The following is a 24803-nucleotide window of genomic DNA, read 5'->3' on the forward strand; positions in this document are numbered from 1 at the left end:
TAAGGGACATTTCATGATTCAACATTGGGAGTTTTGAACTGCAAATAGATACTAACGAAAGAGAGATACCAGAATTATATTAATTCCTAGCATATGAATTAACCATGGGCTTCAAGTTCATTGCAAATACTGAAGTCGGAAGTATTTAATATTGTTAAGAATATTCAAAGGCTCTTTCCTTGGTTTTGCTGTAATATTATTCTGTGAAGAAGAAACTTACTGGAGACTGTGTGTGCAATAGAGAACTTATCACCTTCATATTTACATTCGGAGATTCCAGTAGGTGGATGTACGGAGCAATAATAGAGTCTTCAGGCACTCATTATACTATGGATAGTGTTGCAAATGTCTTCATCGGGCTCCTTGGGAGTTGCACATGGAGTATAGTTTGAGACTATTTTTGGTGATTATGACTGTATACGTGTGTTATTACCTAATGGAATGCCTCGATGCTTCATCTGATAGCTTGGAAATGATCTATGGAACCCTTATCTTAGGATCTTCTCCAACAGTGAAGGATGTACGATGCGTTGCAAAGTTCTCCATGAGTGGTTGTGCTGATAGTCCCTCACAATATTGAGTGAAATGGTGCTTCCCATACATTGCGGATCTTCATCTTTTCAGGAAGTTTACTTCCAGATCTCCAATCATCAAGCAGGTGAGGGAGAATTTCACTTGTGGTCAATACTATATCCATTTGCACAAATGGAGGAGTGTGAAGGCACATACAATAAAGGATCAACAGCAGTTCAAAGCATAGTTGAAAATCTCGAACTCGCCATGGACTCGACAAACCAAAAATTTGGACTCGGACTCAGACTCGTGAAAGACTCGCGAAAGACTCGGCAAGGACTCTACAAAAACAAAACCGTAGTTTTACAAAAAAACATAAAGAAATTAATGCATTTAGAGAACATAAGAGCCATAATTGAAACATTACACGTCATATGATCAACAAACGTGCAATATTTGAAATTTCATCATTCATACTCATAGTTTCAAACTTTCAACTCTAAAATGTATAATACCAAGATTTCTTCAATGCTAATTATGTTGTTATATGGAGCCTAATCAGGCTCAGAGGTTAAATTTTCCCTACTTCCATCAACGCAATTTCCCCCTATATTTTTTGATGGGGGTTTGGGGGCGGCGCCCCCAAGTTGGGGTCAAGGGGCAGCGCCCCTTGCGCGCACCCTCTCGCGATTTAGGGCGGGGTCGAGGGGCAGCGCCCCACAAGGCCAAAAATACTTTTATTATTTTATAAAGGCGTCGGGTGTTTTTTTTCTATTGGCCCACGTCCAATTAGGGTTACCTCTTAGCCCCCAAAAAAGTCAAAAAGGGGGGGAGTTATGCCAAATGAAGGCAAAAAAAAGGAAAAAAAAACTCATTTTTAAAGCTTGCCTGATGGTTTTTCTGGGTCGCACGAGTCCATCTAAAAGACTCGCGAGTCCGTACAAAAGACTCGCGCGAGTCCTTGCAAAAGACTCGCGAGTCTTTCAAATGGACTCGCCAAGACTCGCCGCGCGAGTCCTTGGCGAGTCGCACGAGTCCTAGCGAGTTGACTCGTGGCTCCCACGGACTCGCGGCGAGTCCACGAGTTTTAAAACTATGGTTCAGAGACATATCCCTTGGCCCACCAAACCGTGATCTATTTTGTTATTGGCCAATTAGAGGTCGATGGGACCATCATTTTCGCAGCCTCAGTATATCCTCCTTGATCAACATTTAAATTGTTTGGATGAAGTCACTCTATTTCTTGCTATTTCGAATTTAGAAATTGGCCACATGATTTTGATGAGATCTGGGAGGGTTTGATGTAGGGCAATACATTAATGTATCTCAGTTTGTAAATATATTGGTGATCTGTATTGCAGAGGTTGTGAAGAATTATAGTCATTGCTCATTTTGATAGATTCATTCATGATTGTGGTGATCAGATTGCTCTTCATTAACGATTGACCTTATTCCACTGTGCATCATCCAGTTCTTATTGCATCAAGTTGAAAGTGTATTACTCTTGTAGAGAGTGGCGAATGGTCTAAAGAGAAATGGTTGTTGTGCCTTCTAGGAAATGTCGTCCAGAGCCTAACAAGGCTCGGCCTGATTGTTGTATAATCGCCTTCTCTCAGTGACTGAGTATATCGATCTGGATTTGAATACTCTGTCAAAAAAATTATGTGGCAAAGGGTTATCTAGCAATCCGTGTTGTCTGTGTGGATGAGAAGATGAGACTCAGCTACAAGACTAACTCCATGGGTACCAGCAATAAAGAGATAAGTCAGATTAAAGATCAGAAGGATGATGAGAGATCACATTCAAGATATATCCTGTGAGAAAGATTCGCAGGCTGAAGAATAGAGACGCAGCTTGCTGGCATAAAGCTGAGTTGGTGATATATAACTGGAAGCATCCCTCGAAGAGGAAGAACCTATTCAAGTTGTCATTACAATCAATTTCTTCGAAGAGGAGGAATTAACATTCAGAGGGAGTTTGACAAACCTACAGAAGCAACCTTGGACGAGAAGGTCAGGAGGTTGAGGTTAGTACTTCAAGCTTCAGAGGGAGCAGCTAGAGGACTTGCTTTATTTGATTTTCAAAGATCTTGGTCATATTGATTCAAAGGGAGTGGACCACGTCAAGAGGGTTTCTCTAATGATCAACAGTCAGAGGACTATGATTCATGGGATGGAGTCCCATGTATGTAGGCTGGAAGGCCTTTATGTTGACTCCTAGTTCATGATATTCCTGGATAGATGGATACTTAGTGAGCTTGGAATACATCAAGAGTGATGCAAACTCCAACCTTGTATTTCATGAAAGGTCAAAGCATGTGGAGATCAAGTATCACTGTGTTAGAGACATGGTGGAAAGGTATGCTATTCACTGATGTATTCTTCTTTTCAAAAGATGTTTTAAAGTGTAAACTCTTGTGATTGCATTTCTCTTTGAGAGAGTCTTAAGGAGAAAGCCCTTATCTACACCCTCTGATATGGTTCATGGTGCATGTCATGTGTGTGACTCCATGACAATTTTGGTTCAGTGCTTGATGAGCCCCTGTGAACATTATTGTGAGGTGACGATCTCTCAATAGTGAACACTTGTACATCTGATCATTATCATAAGGTGACAATCTTACGATATTGATTAATCATACCATTATGATGGATATCATGGGATGTGATATCTATGGATATGTCATAATGGTTTATATCTCTAGTAGTAATATCTATGGATATGCCATAATGGTGGATATCATGAGACGTGATATCCATGGATAAGCCATAATGGTGGATATAACATTATATTCATGGTGGATTTCATGTGAAGTGAAATCCGTGGACATGCCATGTAGTAATATCTTTAGATATACCTTAATGGTGGATATCATGTGAAGTGATATCTATGGATAAGCCATAATGGTAGATATTACATGAGGAGATATCTATGATACCCGTGGATAAGCCATAATGGTAGATATTACATGAGGAGATATCTATGATATCCGTGGATAAGCCATAATGGTAGATATCACATGCAGTGATGTCTATGGACAAGCCATGTTGTTTGTTATCACGGTGAGGTGATACCTATTCATTCACCATCCATGGGAGTAGCCATGGTAGTTGTGTTCACTTCCATTCCCACTCTGGGAGTAGCCATGGTGAATGTCACTATGTGACTCAAATCTTGAGAAAAATATCTCCCTAGCTAAAGAGGGAGTGTTGGCGCATTATTAGGGGCGAGAGACTTAATTGTCTATGATCGTCGACTTAATTTATAGGCCAACTTAAGTAAGTCAGAACTCTTCAAATTGAAGAGTCGCCCTCAAAGGAGGACGACTCATGTGAAGGGTCACGATACACATATAAGTGCTGAAGGTGTCTTCATTCTTGGAACGGTATCGAATACACACTCACAGATCACTCTCCTTCACTCAGCATTATTACTTCAGCAGATCGATACTTACATCAAGGTGTGATCGGATATATGTTGCTCTTGACATGCGATACCTGTGAAAATACAACATTGACAACATTATTGGCTCTTTTGGGAAATGATTTGCATGGTTTTGAAGAGCAAATCATGTTGGAGGGTAATAATCAGTATTTCGTATCATTTCCAACCTCTTATTGTGGGTGTTCTTCCCTTTAGACCAAGGATGAAAAAATCACCATTAAATCGTCTAACTCGCGACTTATCGGGAGTCAAAAATGGCAACGATTAAATCGCTAAAAACTCGTCGCCAATTTTTGAGAAAAAATCACGAAAAATCGCTGTTAAAAAAAATTATTTCGTTTTTAAGTGAAACCCTAAAGTTTAGTTGCGATATGCATTTCTTTAGACCCCCGAAAGAAACTGGTTTTACACGTGCAGGAGACAAGGCACCCAAATGACGACGGGAGGGAGAAAGGGCACGTGAATGCTAGAGAAAAGAAAAGAAAAACTTTCGTTGTGCCTAATATATCAGTGAATATAGATAAGTAAACGAAATATAAATGAGTAAAATCTGTGAAGATATACTGTTAGAAGTTTTGGCAAAACTCTATTCAAAAAATATTGAAGCCTCCCTGCACGGCTGTAGACAATCTTTTATTGTGGGGTCCATTAGTTTAATAAAGCACCAGAATTAACTTTGCAAATGGACTAAGAAGTTTGACATTCCCACAAAAGTTATTATAGTAAATTTATTCAATGCGTACCTCCCTGTCTTCTGCTTTTCCACTTATTTTTACTTCATATTTATTTTTATTTTTACTTTTTTCACTTGTTTTTTGGCATATGATATGTATTTGACTCAAATTATGATTTATATATGATGGAAATATGTAATATGTTATTATGTTCTATAAATTTAGTGTATATGTTTTTTTTTTTAAATATTTTAAGAAATTATATATTTTCAAATGTTCGATAAATTTGCCAATTTTTTGCCGAGTCCCGATTTTTTAAAGATCTTGGGCCAAAAGATTTATTGCCGATTAAGAGTTTTTCATCTTTACTTTAGGCAACCTTTTGGAGGTGAATCTACAATTCGTAAGACTATGTAGACTAGCACAACACTTCCAAACCTTTTCCTAGCCACCAACATTCATTTCTAGCCTTGCCGCAGTCATTTAGGGTGTTATAGCAGTATTTTGGAGGATAACAACAATTATATAAGGTGTTTACCAGTCATTCGAGGTTATATCAGACATTATAGTGTTTTACCTGACTTTCATGGTGTTGGAAAATTATTTGCAGTGCCCTACCAACAGCCATTGTGCATAAATCTCATCATTTGATCACTTGTGACTTGATATAGTAAAGTTATAATTTTGAAACTTGTTTTTGGCTTGTATATCAATCTTGTAAACAATTTTCTATGCTGAAATTAAATAAAATCAGTGTTGTTGTTATTGTAATAATGATTGCAAATCATATAAGTGTAATTTAGGGTTATTTGAGCATTTTTGTGAAGTTTCCAGCTTAGTAGTTGTAATCAGCATTTATATTACAAGTTCAGTTGCTGCTTCAATTGTGTTTGTTTTAGAAAAATTAAAAAATAGCAAAAATTATAATTTGGGGGCATTGGATAAAAAAAAGCAAACAATTTTTAATATTATTTTAAGTTGAGCCCAGTAATTTTTAATTTAAGGGACAACTTAAATAATATTATTATCAAAATAAAAAGTATTTTTTAACACTAACAAAATAAAATGTATTTTTAAATAATTTAAAATAAATAAATAAATTGAATACTTAAGGAAATTCATCCCAAAGGCCCAATTTGAGTGCTACAAAAGGAGGGAGCTTGGTTTCATTTGGATCAAGTTTTGTCATTATTTTTCCATTCAAATTTCAAATTTGAGCTTTGTTGTTCAAGTTCAGTTCCGAAGTCAAAAACCCTTAGTTGATTTGAGAATCTTGGAAGATGAAACTCTAAGATTTTCACTATTAGGTTTGGGAACAAAAACCCTCATCTCCAACATTGGCAATTCCAACCGAGAGTTGCAAATGTGCTAATTGGATTACTTTCAATTTGAGGGTTCGTGACTTGGAAGGTTTCAATGTAGATATCAAATTTTTGAGGATTCTGGACACATTTGATTGTTGCTACATTGTCACTACAGTGAAATCAGCATTTTTGGCCAAGTTTAGTGTTCACATGTCATTGCCATGGTGTTGCTACAATGAAATTAGCATTTTCAAGGAATATGTCTTCATCATTAGTGCAGCAACCAGCAAATACAGCCATCAAATTGAGTATACTAGCAATGAAGAGGTGAATCGATCATCATATGTTGCACATTTCATGGATCTAGTGATATCATCACTTTGGAGGGTTTCAAGGGAGAGTTTTTCATCATATGTTTCAATACCATTTCCAATGACTTTCCTTGGTAACGTAATTGCTTGGGAGGGTAGAATTTCCTAACTATTGTTGTTTTTATCAATTTCCAAGCCATCTTTATGTGTTTGAGCATTGGAGAAGATTACAACACTTTTGGCAAGCATCATCAGCATTTTTTGTTGTTTGCAGACATTTTATCAACTGTTATGAAGGGCATGGGACTGCTATGCAACATCTAATTGACTATTCCCAGCTACCACGTGACCTCCGTAGGTCATTTGTCTCATGATTGTTGTTGCTTTAGCACTTCTACAGTCAAATTCAGCCACCAAACTTTCTTAATATTCAACATGTAGGGCTCCTATGGCTATGTATTCCTCATTTATGGTCACATTAAATTATTACAAGCTGAAAATTGAACATATCAATCATTGTAAGTTGCTCCAATATTTTGCAAATGTAATAAAAGCATTTTAAAGGTGATAAATTAGTGTTTAATTCAAATCCATGCAAATTTAATACCCTAGGGTTCCATTTTTTAATGTTTGTTGACATGTGCAAGTTGATTCGTTTATTTTGAGTCATATCAGCACTTGCTTTGAAGTTTGTCATATCCAAGCCTAATTGCATATCAAAGGGTGTTAAGTCGGTTGTCCATCTCTTATTAGACATTAACCAGCACTTTTATTTGGGCTATTTACTATAAGTGAATTATGCTACTTTGGGGTGAAACTGAAGTTGTTTGCCCGCCATAGGAGGTTTGACAACAAGTTTCTAACAATTGGTTTCATTTTGATTTTGCTGTTCCAATTTGTGTTTTGCATCAGAAATCAGAAAATTAGAAAAAATAAATTAAAAGTTATTCCACTCAATTGCTTTTTAGTAACAACATGTTGGTCTCTTTAGTCTCTTTCTTTTGTTGAGTGTTGGAACATTTGGAAGAAGTATGGAGACTAGTAGTGAGGGAGTATGCAGGAGTTTTTGTTACATATGTGGATCATGGCAACTGTTCTTTGTACAAAATGGTTCTAATTATTCTAATTATTAGGCACACCTTCATATGAGTGGTAATTAGTACAATTGGTATGCTTTGACCTATTTTCAGATTTGACACTACCCATACAATGGGAGTTCTTTGATATGTAAGTTCTTCGTTGACAAATTTTAAACAAAGAGCTTGTAATTGGTTTATGGGTTTGGGTATGTTGTTGGCATGAGTTTTATTAATGTTTTTGATACCTTTTGGGGTATGGATGATTGGATGTATTAGCATTTGTTGTGGTTGCTATTTCCAATCGTGTGGGATTTTTCCTTGGTAGCTACTTCGAGCCTTCCTTATTGCATAGATTTGATGCTTGTGTTCTTTGGATTGGTGCATCTTCACTTGGGTTTGCTCAATTTCTTCCATAGCTGGCATGTTGGAGGATGAGAGGAGTTCATACTTGAGATGGTGGTCACTTTGATGTTATTCTAAGTATCTTGATGGAGCACCAAAGTATGCTAAAGATTCATGCAGTTTCATGAATGGCTATAATGTATTTCATAAATTGACCCTTATGCAATGTATACAACAAGTGGGAAAATGTTAGAAAAAGTGTATTATACACTTTGCACAAGAAAATAAATATTTTAATTATGTAAAATAATTATTTATTTGTGCTACATCTTAAGATGTGTATAGCCACATTAATTTTTTTGGAGGTCCACTTGTAAAGTTGTATTGTAACAATGGTTAAATATATTGTGTGGGTTGCACATTGAAAAAAAAATCATTTTGGGAAAACCTAGTACCAAAAAATAAATGTTGTTGGTCAATGGTTTTGTGTTCTCATGGTTTTGAGACACGGTTTCATCAACACCACAGCTGTATTTGTGTGAGTTTGATTCTACAAAAGCAAGCACATGTTTAGTGGTTGGGCTGAGTGTCATTTGTATTGAACTCTACTGTAGAGTGCATGTGTGAAGCATGATGTGAGATGTGTGGTTGCATGATTAGCCATTATGTGTAGACACATGGAGGATGTGTTGGACAAGATTGATGTTTTAAAATTATTCATGGAGACTCTAAAATTGTATTATAAAGTTTCATTGCTAAATAATGCATTGAATGTGGATGTTTCTAGAAGGTGGATTTTTCTCTCGTGAAGGGTTTTCCCAACATATTTCTGGTGTCATCTTGATGGTATGTTTGTTGTAATGTCCCCTACCTGATTAACATAGTTAATCTATTTCAATATATTAAAATTGATTGAGAGACTAATCATGAAGCTAGTCATTGTTATTCTTCAATTTATTAGTTATTAACAAATGTTTATTCATCTTCCTCATTAGATGATTTATGTCATTATTCATAGTTCTTAATATAGATATCAGACCCTGCTACTACTTCAGTTTTAAGGGAGAAGGGTCTATGTATGTTACCCAAGCGCTTAGAGACCAAATACAATAGGTTCCCTCAAAGTTTACAAATCCAAGCCCTTAACTATCTTGGGTCTATACCCTCAAGGCTTATGGGTCACTGATCCCCACCCTATCTTGGGACTTAACCTATTGCTTGGATTTAGACTGCCCCTCCTTGGAACATCTCATTCCCATCTTCTTAAGTATTGACAATAATAACATGATTTAGACTATAAGTATACTAATTTCTTATGTATTATGAATATATATATGAAATTAAGTATGACTATCATACATATTGCAGTCCATATTATTATTACTATTAATTCTGCATAAGAACATTATCGGGCTTCAAATATTAAGCATAATTATTAAACACATCCCCATGCATACCATGAAGAACAAGGGTGTTACTGCCTGTAACAAAATAACAATTCTGATCTAATCTGATCGATGGTGATGACACTAGATGTTGTAATGTCCCCTTCTTAGCAGTAATAAGCTCAGTTGACCGTTAGCCTATTCCGGAGACCCGTAGGCTAGTCGGAAGCAGAAATTAGGGTTTCCTACCTTTGGGAGGATGTTTCAACATTTTTTAAGGCTTGCATGTTGGAGTTTGTCAGTTTGGGTTCCGGATTCCTTCTAGGTTTTCGGAAAGCTTCGCGATGATGGTACATGCATAGAAAGCAACGAAGTTTGGCAAACTTTCTATTTTTAGTAAGTGGAGGTGAAGGCAACTTATTTCTCTGGGTTTTTCTAGGTTTTCTAAGAGCTTCAAGATGGTATAACATGCAAATCAATCCGAAAACCTTTTCTAGACTTACTATTTTTAGTTAGTACGATAGCTACTCAGATTAGGGTTAAAATCACTTTGGAAACACTTACTAGTTTTAGCAATATGCTATTTATAGTAAGTACAATTTTTAGCAGTGCTATTTTGGCGAGAACCTGTGTTCAAACTCAAATGACTAGTTTTTGCAATGCTGTTCAATACCTTGGCCTCAGCTCATTTTGGCAGTATTCAGTATTTGGAAGCAAAAATATTTTTTAATACTTTATTATTCTCCATGGCCTAGGCGTAATTTGTGTTATGACTTCAAGGGGTTGACATGATGTTTATAATTAAATTATAACTTAAGGCAAGGTGGACGATTTTCTAAGTAAGATTGCCTAAGTTATATTATTATTTAGAAGTCATTGTTGAGCGCCCACTTTACACATTATTTTATAAGTCTTCTATTTATCAAAAGTGGCGATTAAGGGTGGATGTGAGTTGGGCAAACTATGTTAAGGAGGTGGAATGAAGTGCTAATTGAATTTGGGCACCATGTGAGTGGAATTTGAATTTGAATTTGGCCTGCAAAGAGGTTATAAATAAAGGCCTTGGGCTCTCATTTGGATCATCCATGAAAATTATAACGAAGTGTTGTCGAAATGTTGTTGGAATGCTTCGAGGGATGCTTACCTCCTGGACTGTATGCTTAGCTTCTCGCTTGAAAGATACCGACTAGTTGAGATTTGGGACTATTCTTCACTCAGAAGAATAGATGGAATTTATTGAAAAGTTTGTGTTCGAAGTTTTCTGATTTTTGGAATGATGTGTGTGAGTTCCAGGTTGCTGATTTTCAATGTGGCTGTAAGTGTGTTTTGCTCATAAGTCTCTACGTGGTCATCTACCAGTTCTGGGTATTTGCTCGTACTTTTCCTATGCTCAAGGCGATTCTTCATGTAAGTTTTCAGTGCTTGATTTGGAGTCATTTTAATATTGCAAATCATACTTCTGCCCTAGCCGTACCATGCTAGAGTTATCTTGGAATGCATGCAAGTTGTGTTTGGGAAAGTTTGTTGCAGTTTGTTGGTCTTAGCATGATCGCCTACCTCATAGCTTTTGTTTGCAATCAATTTTGAGTCAATCCGTTGAGTATTAGTGGAGTTGTGAGCATTTTGTTGTGGTTTGAAGTCGCTGATCTGATCTGAGTTTCCAGCTTGGTGTTATTGTATTTCAGATTCTGAAAATTGTAGTGTGGTGTGTGTTCTTGGTGTGGTTAGTCTATGTTGGTTTTGGGGGTGCTTATGTTATCATTTGCAGCGATGGACAGTGATGTACTAATCTAAAATCTCATGCTCTTTATTGTAAAGCTGATTAGTAGTACTAATAGCTACTTCTTTTTGGATTGTAACATCAGACCTACTGTATAAGTGGAAGAGGTCGGCTTTGCTGCCTTCTTTGTTATTGTAATGTTGTCCTCCCACTGAGCAGTCGAGTAGATTGTAATTTCTTTTTTTTTCCTCCCACTAAATAAGCAGTTGAGTAGATTGTAATTCATTTTTTTGTCCTCCCGCTGAATAAGTGGTCAAGTGATTGTTGCTTATTTCAGTTTCTTGGATTTTTAATTGGTTGGTCATACCGCCATACTGCTGTTGAAATCTCTATCACCCGTTGGGTAAGCGGAAGGGGTCGGCTTGCCGCCCAGCATTGTAATTTCCAATTGATTATTTAAGCTAACAATCCCCTTATCACCATATGCTCTCACCTTCCCACATTGGGCTCTTGGTGATCAGAAACTGGAAGGGTTACCTTTTAGCTGTATTTTGATTATCATTTCCTAACCCTAACGGGTGTTTGTGTTGATTGTAATTGGGAAAAATCCAAAAAAATCAAGGGGGTCATTTCAATGGTATCAGAGCTAATTTTCCTGTCAACCTGTCTGTTCAAAGTGATCAGAGTTCTCTATGAGTGACACAGACATCCGATACTACAACAGAGAACAAAGAAAACAGCAATATCAGATTCCACCCATTCCAGTTGAAGAGACTTTTTCAGAAGTTTTGAGAAACAGAGAGACAACAGTTGATTCAATTGATTCAATGGGAGAGAAAACATCAGATCCGAATGGGGCTGCAAAGAGAGCAGAAAGAAAATTTGACACTATGATGGGCATGATGTCCCAGTTGTTGGCAAAACTTAATTAGAATATTGGTGGGACCCCGAATCAGCCTGCTAATGTCCCTGAGGCCAGCACCTCTAACAACCCTAGAGGAAATGGAAATGGAAGCAACCAGGGGAATAACAATGGAGGACCACCTATTGGGCTAGGAGATCCAGAATATTCTCACCCTAGACCAATTCATGAATCAAAAAAAGAAGAGAGGTGGGAGATATGACAACCGTTCCTTTGCTTCGAGACACTATCAACAAGCTCTTGGAAAGGTGACTCTAGAACATTTTGATGGGAGTGATAAGTGTTCCGCTAGAGCATGGGTGCAAAAGTTGGACAGTTTTTTGTCCTTGAGACCAATGTCAGAGGAAGATGCAATCAAGTTTGCCACCTTGCACTTGGATGGGGCTGCTCACGAATGGTGGTACCATGGCTTGGTTACTCTTGGACATGGTCTTATTGTGACCTACAACGAGTTCACTAATAAGCTCATTGAGAGATTTGATACCAAAGACCCCCTGAGGTGAAATTTTGAGAACTTGCACAGTTGAGGCAGCAAGGATCCTTAGACACCTACGTAGCTGATTTCCAAAGGTTAGTTGTGATGGTGCCAAACATTACAGAGAAGAGACTAGTGGTCCTCTTTACTGAAAGATTGGAAGAGCCATTGAAGGGTTGGGTGAAAGTATTTGATCCTCCAATGCTGAATGAAGCTATCAAAAAGTCAAGGAGTATGGAGTTGGATGCTCCTAAGTCTAAATTTCAGACCAAGCCTTTCTCCTATCGAAAGGATAGAAAGAAGTTTTCAAATCAGACCAAGAAGTTCCCTTCTCGGATGGATGAAGAGCTCCAACAAGAGTTCCGGAGAAAAAATTTGTGTCACTCTTGCAAGGAACCTTGGGCCCCGGGTCATAGGTGTCATGGAAAGGGCAATGCACGTCAAATGGAATCCTATTCTGCTGATGGATCAGATTCTGAAAATTCAGAACAGCAGACTGAACAAGGGAAAGTGAGTATGAGGAGGTTCCAAAAGAGATTGATGACGGCCATGAAGATAGGGGTGTAGTTGCACAATTGTCTAGCCTTCACAAAAATGAGTCATTCAGAGTTTGGGGAGTGCTTGGAGAGCACCGAGTTATTGCTCTTATTGATACCGGAGCAACTCACAATGTCATTGATGAAAGGATTGTTGCAAAGAGAAGCTTGATAACTGATGAGGTTGAAGGATTCAAAGTCATGGTAGTTGATGGTTCAACTATCTCTTGCAACCGAATGGTCTCCAATATGTCTTTGAAGTTGGGAAATTATGAAGTCAAGGATGACTTCTTCGTGGTTAGCATTGGAGGAACTGATGATGCAGTACTTGGCATACAGTGGCTGCGATCTGTTGGTGAGATCACTCTCAATCTGCAAACAATGGAGTTGAAGTTCATGTCCGAAGGGAAGAAAGTGGTGTTAAGAGGGATGTCTAATGGAGGCCCTCTAATTGTGTCACTAAAGAGGATGAAGAGGCTGATTTGTCACGATCAAGTGGAACGGGCAGCGGAATGCATGATCATGTCATCCAATCCAATAGAAGAAAAGAGACACTATCCTCCCTATATCCAAGAGTTGATCACCAAGAGGAGTAAGGTCTTTGAAAGCCCACCCCCTAGGAGACCCCTTGAGAGAGGGACTGAGCACATAATTGAACTTCAAGAGGGAGCGAAGCCGGTTATCACTACTCCATACCGGTATCCCAAGAAGCAGAAAGATGAGATAGAGAAAGCTATTAAGGAGCTTTTGGACATGGGATACATCCAACCAAGTAAGAGTCCCTTTGCTTCAACAATGGTGTTAGTGAAGAAGGATGGAAGCATGCGCATGTGCGTGGATTACCAAGCTCTCAATCAGAAAACCATCAAGAATCGATACCCTATTCCTAGGATTGATGAGCTACATTGATCCGGCTATCATCAGATTAGAATGAGGGAATCTACTATTGAGAAGACAGCCTTCAGATGCCACTTTGGGTATTTTGAGTTTCTAGTCATGCCCTTTGGCTTGACTAATGCTCCTGCTACCTTCCAATCTTGTATGAACAGGATCTTTCAGAAGCAATTGACAAAGCTCGTGCTTATCTTCTTTGATGACATCCTCATTTTTCGTAAGTCATGGAAGGAGCATCTGCAGCACTTGGATGAAGTACTTAGCATTCTGGAGTCCGAGTCTTTGTTTGCTAAAGAGTCTAAGTGTGAATTTGGGATGAGGGAGTTGCTTTACCTTGGCCATATCATCAATGCAGATGGAGTTAAGGTTGATCCTGAGAAGATCAAGGCGATAGTTGATTAGCCTCTACCTAAGAACTTAATATAGTTGATTGGCCTCTACCTGAGAACTTAACACATCTGAAGGGGTTCTTGGTGTTAATGTTGATAGTAGCAGGAGACATCATTATTCCTGAGATGGTTGTGAAACCGTATTGCTGATGTTTTTCATTTATCGTGTATGAGCTCTTCTCAGTTCGTTCTATTCTTTGATAATATTGAATTTTGCTAGGCTGGAAGTGTAACAAGCTTTGATATCTGTCACCGTCCTTGTGTATTGACTATGACTCATGGGAGCTTCATGCTTAATGATTGCATCTTCCTCTATCGTTTTTCTTCCGTCGAGAGGTGTGACAGTGTCTATAGCTGTGCGACTCTTCTTGGTAACGGTTTTTGAAGCGAGATGAATGGTAATTGTCGGCATGGGCTTTTCGTATTCCACCGCCTTAAATATTCTTCAAGCTTTGTCATGTCCATATAGACGTGTTGCGATTTAATTTTGTGGTGCATGAAGTTCTTCAGTGAGATCATATTGACCATATGCATCTGCGATCATTGATATGATGAGTTTCTTGTCAAGCTCTTATTCAACCCTTCAGTATCTTCTTCAGTAATTTTGTATCTTTTCAGCTCTTTGTATTCTATTGGTGAATGATTATCCCTGTTGCAGGAAGTTTATATGTTATTTGTCTTGTGGAAGCTTCAGTCATTCTTGAACAGTTTTCAAATTCTACTGTGGATTGTTAAATGCTAACAATCGTGTTTAGTTCTTTGCTTACTTAATCTTGTGAGCATTGTATCAAATTTGTGACAATAATAAAAGGTTCATTTTTCGTGTGGCTGGGTTTTTCACCATCAAGTGGAGGGTTTTCTCAGGATAAAATTGTGTCTATCTTGTTCTTATGAGTTTTCTAAGTTTCAGATTTTTGAGTTTTTTGTCTTTCTGGTTCTAACTTTAACACTTGGGTCTATGTGGCTTCTACGGGAGGTTTTTGAAAGGCTACTCTCAAATGGCTGCCCCCCTCATAGCTCACTAAGAAAGGAGCTTTTGTATGGTCAAAGAAGGCATAAGTAGTGTTTGACAAGTTCAAGGAGATTATGAGCTCGTGCCCTATTTTGGCTTTACCAGATTTCACCAAGCCCTTTGAACTACAATGTGATGCATCAGAAGAAGGTATTGGTGTTGTTTTGATGCAAGAGAAGCATCTAATTGTGTTTGAGAGTAGAAAATTAAGAGGAGTTGAAAGAACTTATTCTATCTATGACAAGGAGATGCTTGCAATCATGCATACATTAGCCAAGTTCAGGCAATACTTGGTGGGAAGCAAATTTGTTGTCAAGACGGATCATAATAGTCTCAAACACTTCACAACATCAAAAAGATTTGAATGAAAGGCAGCAAAAGTGGGTAAGTAAGCTACAGGCTTACGATTTTGACATTGAGTATGTCAAAGGCAAGAACAACATTGTAGCTGATGCACTTTCAAGAAGGCCCCATTTAATTGTGTGAACTTACTGCTGATTGGAGAGACTTGTTGCTTGCTGATTATGCCAAAAATCAATTTGCAACCAGCATTATTGAGGGTACTTTTCATGATGAAAGGTACAAGGTGGTTGATGAGTTGATACCAAAGAAACGAGACTCGAACTCGGCTCGAACTCAGAAAGGCCGAATCGGACTCGGACTTGGGACTCAGAGTCAAACTCGGCTGGACTCGAGAAAGTGAAAAACTCAAGAAATTTAGAGATTTTTAAAGATTTAAAACTTGTTTCATGCACCCTTTATTGAATACACCTTAAAGACACAATAACATCATCAAACTCGGCTCATTTGATTACATTCACAAGTATACATCAATCACATTAACATAAACGCAAATTGTAGCTGAAGGAAATAACAAACATAAATATATAAATATTGTCAAATGTATACAATATTACAAAACTCATGGAATAAAAAATCCATGTCATCACATGATCATCATCAAATGTTCCACACAAATACCAAAGGTAAATACAAATATGAGCCTATGGCTCAAAGGAGCGTGCACCCTCTCACCCTGGCCCCTTGCGAAGGCGTTTAATGTAGGTCCTGGATGATTCGGCAGCCATAGTCGCTCCCCGTGACACCATGCCATGCTCACCAACCAACATCAGGAACATCTGTGTCACTATCAGTATCTCTTGTCTCTACTCGTGCTCTCTGCTCCTCCTCTGCCATGGCTACAACCTCAGCCTCTATATCTACCTGGTCGATCCAATCAGTGTCAGACTTGGAGGTTAAATTTTCCCTACTTCTATCGACGCAGTTTCCCCCCATATTTTTCAACGGGGGTTTGGGGGCAGCGCCCCCAAAGTGGGGTCAAGGGGCATTGCCCCTTGCGGGGTCAAGGGGATCCTTGTAATCTCTGGTTGATACTCTTCAAGGGTAAAATCTTTTTGTTACCTGAATCTCAGCTCAAAAAGAAGATTCTACAAACTTTCCATGCCATTCCTCTTGTTGGTCATCAAGGATATTTGAAGACTTATAAGCAAATTCGTGAGAGGTTCTCTTGGAAGGGCATGAAAAATGAAGTGTTGAGCTACATCAAGGAGTGTCACACTTGCCAGATGAACAAAAATGAGCAGACTTTCCCAGCTGGTTTGTTACAACCTCTACCTATTCCCAATCAGAAATGGGAAAGTATCTTGATGGATTTCATCAATGGGTTGCCGAAAGCTAATGGCAAGGATTGTATCTATGTGGTGGTGGATAGATTGACTAAGTTTGCTCGTTTCTTTGCCATTACCAACTCATTTACAGCAGTTCAGATTGCTGATGTGTTTTTTCATGAGGTGTTTAGATTGCATGGGATGCCCAAGAACATTGTAAGTGATAGGGACAGCAAGTTCCTAAGCACTTTTTGGCAAAAGGTTTTCAGATTGTGTGGCACAATGCTTACTCCAAGCACGAGTTATCACCTACAAACTGATGGGCAAACAGAGATTGTGAACAAATGATTGGAAGGCTATCTCAGAAACTACGTCTCGGAACAGCAGAAAGCTTGGGTGAGATGGCTACATTTAGGGAATACTACTACAATTCTTCCTACCACATGTCCATCAAAATGTCACAAAAAAAAACTATATAAAAGCCTGAATTTGCTACAATTATCAGAAATTGAAACAGCTCAGGTAGAAATTAAATGCAACAGGCCACTGCAACAAATAAGGCATGAGATTAAAAACCCGGCAGGCATTGAGCCTTTTTGTGTGTTGAATTCAAAAGTTTGACCTGACAAAGTAGAAAAGGAAACTAGGACAATGTTATTTAGAAAACAAAGAGGCCTGAATTTGTTACTGTAGTCAAAAATTGGAATATTTCTATTAGAAAGACATCAAATGCAAATTTCAAAATTTTCAAGCAGAGATTGAATTCAGGCTTTCATTTCTTTCAAGAAAATTTTGGTGATTATACTGCTAGAAATTGAATGCATGATTTCATTTCTTCCAAAACAAATTTGGAAAATAAGGCAACAAGAAACTAATAAATACGTGTGAAATAAGAAAAGAAAGAATGGGCATATATAAAAAAAAATTATTATCAGAAATTTGCCGAAAGTGCAAATCATCGCAATAAGGAAATGCGTCTGAAATAAGTAGAATCTTTTAACTAAACTTGCAATTATCATCAGAAAATTGCAGAAATTGGAAAATTAAGGAAAATTAAGGTAACAAGGAAATACGTGTGCAATAAGGAAAGAAGATATACCACTGTATTTGAAGATATCATCCGAAATTTGCAGAAACTGGAAAAAATAGGAAACAATGAGGCAATAAAAAAAAATACATGTGAAATAAGAAAAGAATTTACAAGAAATTTGAAATAACACCAGATAATTACCGAAATTGGAAATTAAGGCAAACCGAAAGCAATAATAAACTACATGTGAAATTAGGAAAGAAAATATTAAAAAAAAAATGCAACTATTGTCACAAATCTGTTGAAACCGGAAATTAAGGCCAAGAGAAAGAAATATATGTGAAATAAGGAAAGAAAACTAAAATAAATTTGCAATTATCATTAGAAATTAAAAGATTATGGAAAATTGGCTTTTAAGGAAATAAATTTGTAACAAGGAAAGAAATATTACACCAAATTTGTAATTATCATCTGAAATTTGCAGAAATTGAGACCAATCTTTGAAATTATTTGCAGATTTTCCCGACATTCAATTTTAATTTATTTTTTCAAAAAGAAACAAAGAAAGAAAATGCACCTTTGTGTCTGCGTGAATTAGCGGAATGACGAGCGGCAGCTGAGGAGTGCATCGTTCTTCTTGATAAATGAAATGGTCGAATTCGAATATTCTTCTTCAAATGTGCTGAGAATAAAGTGGAACAGAAAGAGGAACAGAAAAGTGGCATTGGCATAATAAGTGTTCTGGAATAAAGCGGTACAATGGCTACTGCCGATCTCATGGTAGATAACACACAACACATTTACGGAAACAGGAATTTGAACTTTTTTCTTTGTCCTTGTTTGAGAATGTTTACGACCAAAGAAGCTTTCAATGTCATATCATATTCTTGATCTTATTCTGCTTCTTTAAATTTCATTCTTATCGTTTAAGAATGCAATGCCATGCTCCAATTGGGCTCCATGTCTCAGAGGGTTTTTGTAAGCTTTTTTTGAACCAGCCTGAGGACATGTGCGTATTTATCTGCCCAAAAAAGTGACGTAACGGGGAATTCGTTCTCTTATTATGCGCCCTTCTTACTGCTTTTGCCTTAGTTGTCCGTTGGGATGTGAACAATTCTCCCTAACCTCTTAATTTCATGTGGCTTAGAATATAATGGAATAAAAGAATTTCATGTCTATCATGTCAAAGCTACCTAGTTTATGAAATAGTAGATTTCATTTTAGCTTTTAGAAATGAAATGATTATTAAAAAGTTTTTGATGATGAGTTCTTTTATTTTTTTAATTTTATATCTTAGGACAGGTCCATTAATGGGTTTTCTCATGTGGATTCGAAAAAGTAGTTGGGAAAAGGGGAAATAAGGATAGGAGTGATATGGTAGAAGGTAGAAAAAGGTTGGGTGAAGGTAACTTTGATGAGGCGTCAAAGGGTAATCTAGGGTCTTTGGGGGTTGAATTTGTTGTTCAGAATTGGAATGGGGACATCTTGGCCATTGGGGTTAAGAGATTGGTGGATGGTATGAATAACAAAGCAGAGATGTAGGCAGCGTTGTGGGGGGTGAGGATGGTGGAACGACTTTCAATTTCTTGTTTACATGTAGAGGATGACTCACAAATAATTGAAAATGTGATTATGAAAGGCGAGGTGGCTTCATGGAAAATCAAGAAACCCATTGAGCTAATTAAAAAGGAATTGGAGACCTTTAATTCTTTTCAAATCTCTCACATATTGAGAGAAGGCAATGAGTTGGATGATGTACTGTTCAAATCAGCCACATCATTGCATGAGGTAGGCAGGGAAGGTGTGTGGGCGGATATTCAAGGTGTGGAGATGACCGATGGGTGAGTCGTACGTCGCTAAGTGAGTAACATTTAATGATTTTTAATTGTGGATTTGACTAGGAGTGAGGTGGTGCATTTTAAATGCAAGGATGGGCAGTCGTTTTGCATTTCCCAAGTAGAGGTGTGCAAAGGAAGCATTTGAGATTACGACAGGAGGATGATTGGGAGAGTAACAACTAATGAGCATGGAGGCAGATTTTTTGCTCCATTCCATTAAACAACAACTCGCCTTTTATGGAAAGATCTCTAAGAAAAGGCTTGGGGGCATATTCAAGTTTGATGATCCCACCTTTTTGTAGATTATGGAAGTCCTTCTTGGTGAGGAGTATCTACAATCGAAGTTTCACTATAGAACAAATGCTGACATTATCTCCATGATAGTTGCGTGGGGGTTGGTTTTTGGTTCAAAGGAGGAGGTGGTGTGGGTGGCGTGAGCGTGAGCGTGTGTTCCTGATTATTCATTGTGTGGGATGACCTCTATCATGGTGAGGGCAAAGGTGGGTAAAGGATTGTGGAGGTAATTTGTAGAAGGAATATTGTAGGACAGTGTCGACACGAAGTTTAGGCCCTTTATCCTCTAGAACAACGAAGTTGACCACAAGCCTCGGACGGAGGAGGTGCGTGTAGAGTGGGAGGCCCTAAAGGATTACGTATGTAAGAAGGAGGTGAAGTTGTGTTTGGCACGATAGGCAAAGAATAAGAGCGTAGAGTAGAAAGCCAAATTTGCTCCTAAGGATTTTTGGATCAATAGCCCAGGTAAAAAAAGAAAAAAACTATAATTTTGTTTTAGTTTCTATTTCAAAATTCGATGGATGATAATTGGGTCTGTTTTTTGGTTGATTTTTGATACAATGTGAGTGTGGTAGTAAGCCACATTTTGGAGGTGGGTGGTTAATAGTTGTATGTGAGAAGGGTATCATTTTGGTTGTTGTATGGTCAATGGTAGGGTTTCTTGGGGGGGTCGGGTGGTGTAGAAGTTAGTTTTTTTAATGCTCAAAGACTGATACTCTGATTTTGATATTATATATACTTTAAATTACTCTTATATTAATAAAATATACTCAAAAATTACCAATCAAAAAAAAAAATTATATCTTAGAATAAATTTTGTATTGAAGTAGTTATTTGAAGTGTTTGTATATTTGGATTGAATACCATAATAAGTTTCACAATCTAGAATTTTGCCACTATCATGCGAAAAATACAAATGCTTTCCTCTTATTCTTCTTTAGGCTTTTCCCATCCACCTATTTTATATCAAAGATGGTGAGACCTAGTCTTCAATTGAGCTATAACAAAATTTGCTCTCCAAGGTATATTTTCCTCAATGTAAACATTTTGTTGATGCTCATAAGTGGGATTAAATTCGATGAGATAATGTTTCTTTTTCCCTACAGGTTTTTCCTACGTAGACTTGTAAAAAAAATCTATAATAAAGGCCTTTATTTGTTTGTTATTATTTCGATGCATATTTAGGTGAGTGTCCTATTTACTCATCTACCTAACACTTTATTTCATCTAAGACTTCTTTCTCTCACTCAAGACATCTTTGATGACAACCTTGGTCATTTATGTGTCAAAATTTATTCCTTTTTTAAGACAACTTATTAGATGTGTCATAGTGATGGCCTTAATAAGGAAGCTACATGCTTCAACAAGAAGAATCTCATAAGAGATCAAAATTTGAGTTTGAATCTTATTATAGTCATGTATTTTTTAATCCTCTCTATTTGATTCTATTTTAGCATTAAAGTGTTGCTCACATCCATAAAGAATCACTAGAATAATTGAAAGCCCAAAAAGTATCTACATAGTTTTTCGATCCCATAACTCCACTTTCCTGCTTCTATTTTGCAAAGCATATAGTGCTCTCCACCCTCCCAAAGTTCTCTTCAAATAAAAGTTGAGTTGTTTTTTCTTTCTTTCTATTATAGAAGATCATGATCTTTATTTTACTAGTGTTGACTTTTGTAACAACCTCCTTGTAGAATTTCTCTAGTGTATCTAAATGCTCTTGCAAACCTTGCATATTTAATGATCAAGATGAGATCATTAACATGTATAAGAAAAGTCTCACAACATGCTCTCCCAAAATAACACCAACCTCGCTTTGCATATTTAGCCATTATTCTAGTTTGTTAATATAAAAACCAAAAGTCATAGGAGAAATGGGGCACCCTTGTTTGACACTTATTTTACTTATAATTTTTTTTTTAAAATGCTTGCCTTCAAACTCATATTTTTACTCAAACTTTCTCATAAAACCTATGAAGAACACCTTTGAAAATTGCTTTGGGATACCAAGATCCTTCATTCTACTCCATAACATTCTCCTAGGAACTATATCAAAAGATTTCTTGAATTTTACAAAATAGCAATAGGATTCTTCTTTACCATCCTAAACATTTTCAGTGATGCTTCTTAAGGTGATATCATGTTTTATAGTTGGGTTCTTTGGTCTAAAACCTATTGGCCCTTTTTCTCTCTTACCTTTTACTTCTACCTTGATTTGTTGATCTTGTGCTCAACCATGCTTCAAAATGATTTTGTGAACAAATAATTGATCATGATGATATGATAATTGGAGAGATTGTGTATACCACATCTTAAAGAGAAGTATTGTTGGACTAGTTGTCCAATCTCATAGAAACCCAAGATTGATGATGTTAAAAATATTTCTGATATGAGGAGTGAGAAAGTCATTTCCCCATTTTAAGAACTCTACTTATAACTCAACTATGTCACAAGCCTTGCTTGTACTCAACTTTTTAGTAACTTCTTTAACCTCTTGAAAAGTAAATAGATACATTTTCATGTTGATTGTGAGGAGATGCCTTTGTCTATGGTTTGTGCTCAAACGATTGTCTTGTATAAGCAAGTTAGTGATCAACTAAGATGTTATTCTCTGTGTTTTATTTCCTTTATTGAAACTCCCTTCAAAAAAGTCTTGGGTTATTCTTCCCTAAATAAATTAGTTCCTCTCTCCTTCTAATCATGTACTCTCTTTTTGTCTCTCTTACAATATGCTAGTACAATTTTTGTTTGTCCCTTCTTCTTTTTTTATATCTTTGAGAGCTTTCTTTGTGGCCTTACATTCCTCATTAAACTAAACGTTTATCAAAAAACAACTTTCTTTCTTTTTTGTATTTTTTCACTCATACATATTTAAAAAGTCTCTTGTATTATGTTTTTTAATTCATGTCTTATGAACCCTTGCTTACCCATTTCCTTCTTTTGCATTATTTATTTCAAATCTTCTATGAATTTAAAGTGGATTTCTTGGGTTATTAGATTTTTTTCCTTTTATCATGTGTTGATGACTATGTTGCTCTACTACCATAGACTAGTTGTTTTTTGTCCAAAGCAACATTATACAAATTGGGCTATGATCTAAGATACCTCAATTATTATACCTATCAATATTTGCAGTCAAATGAAATAATCAACCACACTTGCACCATTATAATTTTTACATTTGTGCTTCCCAAAGTTCATCCACCTACCCATACCATATACACAAGAAAGCCATATGTAACACATAAGGTTAGTAATTATTTGAAACCGTGATTTTTGCCCCCACTGTCTTATATATATCCTACTGATGGTTTTCTTCTTCTTCCCACCTCAAAGGATTGATATTCTCTTTGGTGCTCATAAGTTTCGTTTGTTCATTTGAAATCCTAGCATTGAAGTCTCCCATAGTAATAACTTCACCATGCTAAGATTAATTTTATATATCTTTTTTTTAAGGTTGTAAAAGTATCCTTTCCATCCATCCCATTGTTTTTTTAGTTCTTAGAAGCTTGTGGAGCAAAATAGCAAGCTACAATTTTGACATACCTTTCATAAATTCTTTTATTCTAACCCAAATGTATTGCTTATTTGTGTCTTTTTTTCCAAATAGACATTATTCCCCAAATTTCCATAATTTACACCATTGTACCTCCATAACCTTTTGCATTTCCCACTTCTTCATTCTAAGTGGTCATTTTCATATAACCTTCAAATAAAAGTATCTTGGAACCATCGTGTTCTTGAGTTTGTATGATATATTATGTTGTTATTGTGAGGATCCGGTTATTACTGAGAGGGGGGGTGAATCAGTAATAAGGATAAACTGAAACTTTTCACCAATCTGCAAAATACTTCACAAAATAGATCATAACTAGTATCGGTAGCTGATCAAACAATCACTTAATGCAGATTCACCAAAACATTACCGGTAGCAATTTAAGTGTTCATCATTAAGAAAATATAATAAAGACATCAAATGAACAACTTAACAATCCATCCACAACATGAACACAAGGATTTTTCACATGGAAACCCAAATGGGAAAAACCACGGTGGGAATTGGTACGCACAAAATATGCACTCTTTTGAAATGTGCCCTCTTAGGAGCCTAGCCCTATTAGGAGCTTTACAACAATGCCCGGTTAAGAGCAGACCATGTTAGGAGTCACCCGATCAAGGGATTTTACAACTTAGCTATGTTAGGAGCTTTACCCTGTTAGGAGTAACCTCACCAGAGGATTTAAACCCCAATTAACGAGCCACCCGGTGAAGGGATTTATAAGATCAGGCATGTTAGGACCTATCCGATTAAGGGATTTTAATGTTGTTGCAACTATTAGGAAATAATAGATAAATGATCTAGACCCGGCACTTCATAGCTTGCTATTACAGATCCTTGTCAGCTCCAATCTTCTTCTCTTATGCAGACATCTCAGTCTGGTTCGGCACACACTCACTTCTCTGATCACTGACACGCTTAACCTTCTTAAACTCGACCTAAATACATTTTACAATTAGGTCGGTTACAAAACTCTAACTTACAGTGAATCTACATCATAGATCATATCAAATCATTACACATCATTACAGATCATTACAACAAATTACAAGACAATTACAGTCGTTGAATGATCATAACTCATCACCGCACATCGATCTGATAAGTTGTCAAACCCTTAACACATTTTGCTAAGCACTTCATTGCTTCCCAAGAAATTGTATCCTTCTACGCGCAAAAATAGTATCTTATCTCTTCACACAGATCTGACATGTCGTCATCAACTTATGAACATAAAAAGAATCACCGCCAAACCATAAAACATCACCGATCAAATATCTTGTTACTAATTCTCAAACCCTAGCTGATTATACAATAGTCAATTACAAACATGACTTTCGGTTCTCCAAACATGATGCAGTTCATGTCGTAAACTCATTATGATGTCATAAGCACACATTTTAAACCACAATACCTGACTCAACATGGATCACTACCGCAACCATCTCCTT

At 37.0% G+C, this 24803-nt stretch overlaps 1 protein-coding gene across 6 annotated transcripts in view; it reads right to left on the bottom strand.

Moving 5' to 3' along the window:
• Positions 1 to 18707, bottom strand: part of LOC131048035 (uncharacterized) — a 298163-nt gene extending 279456 nt beyond the window's left edge. For 2 of the 6 annotated variants that reach the window (XM_057981864.2, XM_057981865.2), the window contains exons 1-2: positions 18236 to 18705; positions 17728 to 17764 (exon numbers count right to left, since the gene is read on the bottom strand). In XM_057981864.2, the coding sequence (XP_057837847.2) occupies positions 17728 to 17748 (21 nt within the window). In that variant the 5' untranslated portion in view covers positions 17749 to 17764; positions 18236 to 18705. Of the gene's footprint in view, positions 1 to 17727; positions 17765 to 18235 lie in introns of those variants that run through there. The other 4 variants (XM_057981866.2, XM_057981863.2, XM_059207094.1 and 1 more) reach the window with 3 other exon arrangements.
• Positions 18708 to 24803: the final 6096 nt, after the last annotated feature.

This window comes from Cryptomeria japonica, chromosome 6, assembly GCF_030272615.1.
Source record: "Cryptomeria japonica chromosome 6, Sugi_1.0, whole genome shotgun sequence".
NCBI lineage: Eukaryota > Viridiplantae > Streptophyta > Pinopsida > Cupressales > Cupressaceae > Cryptomeria > Cryptomeria japonica.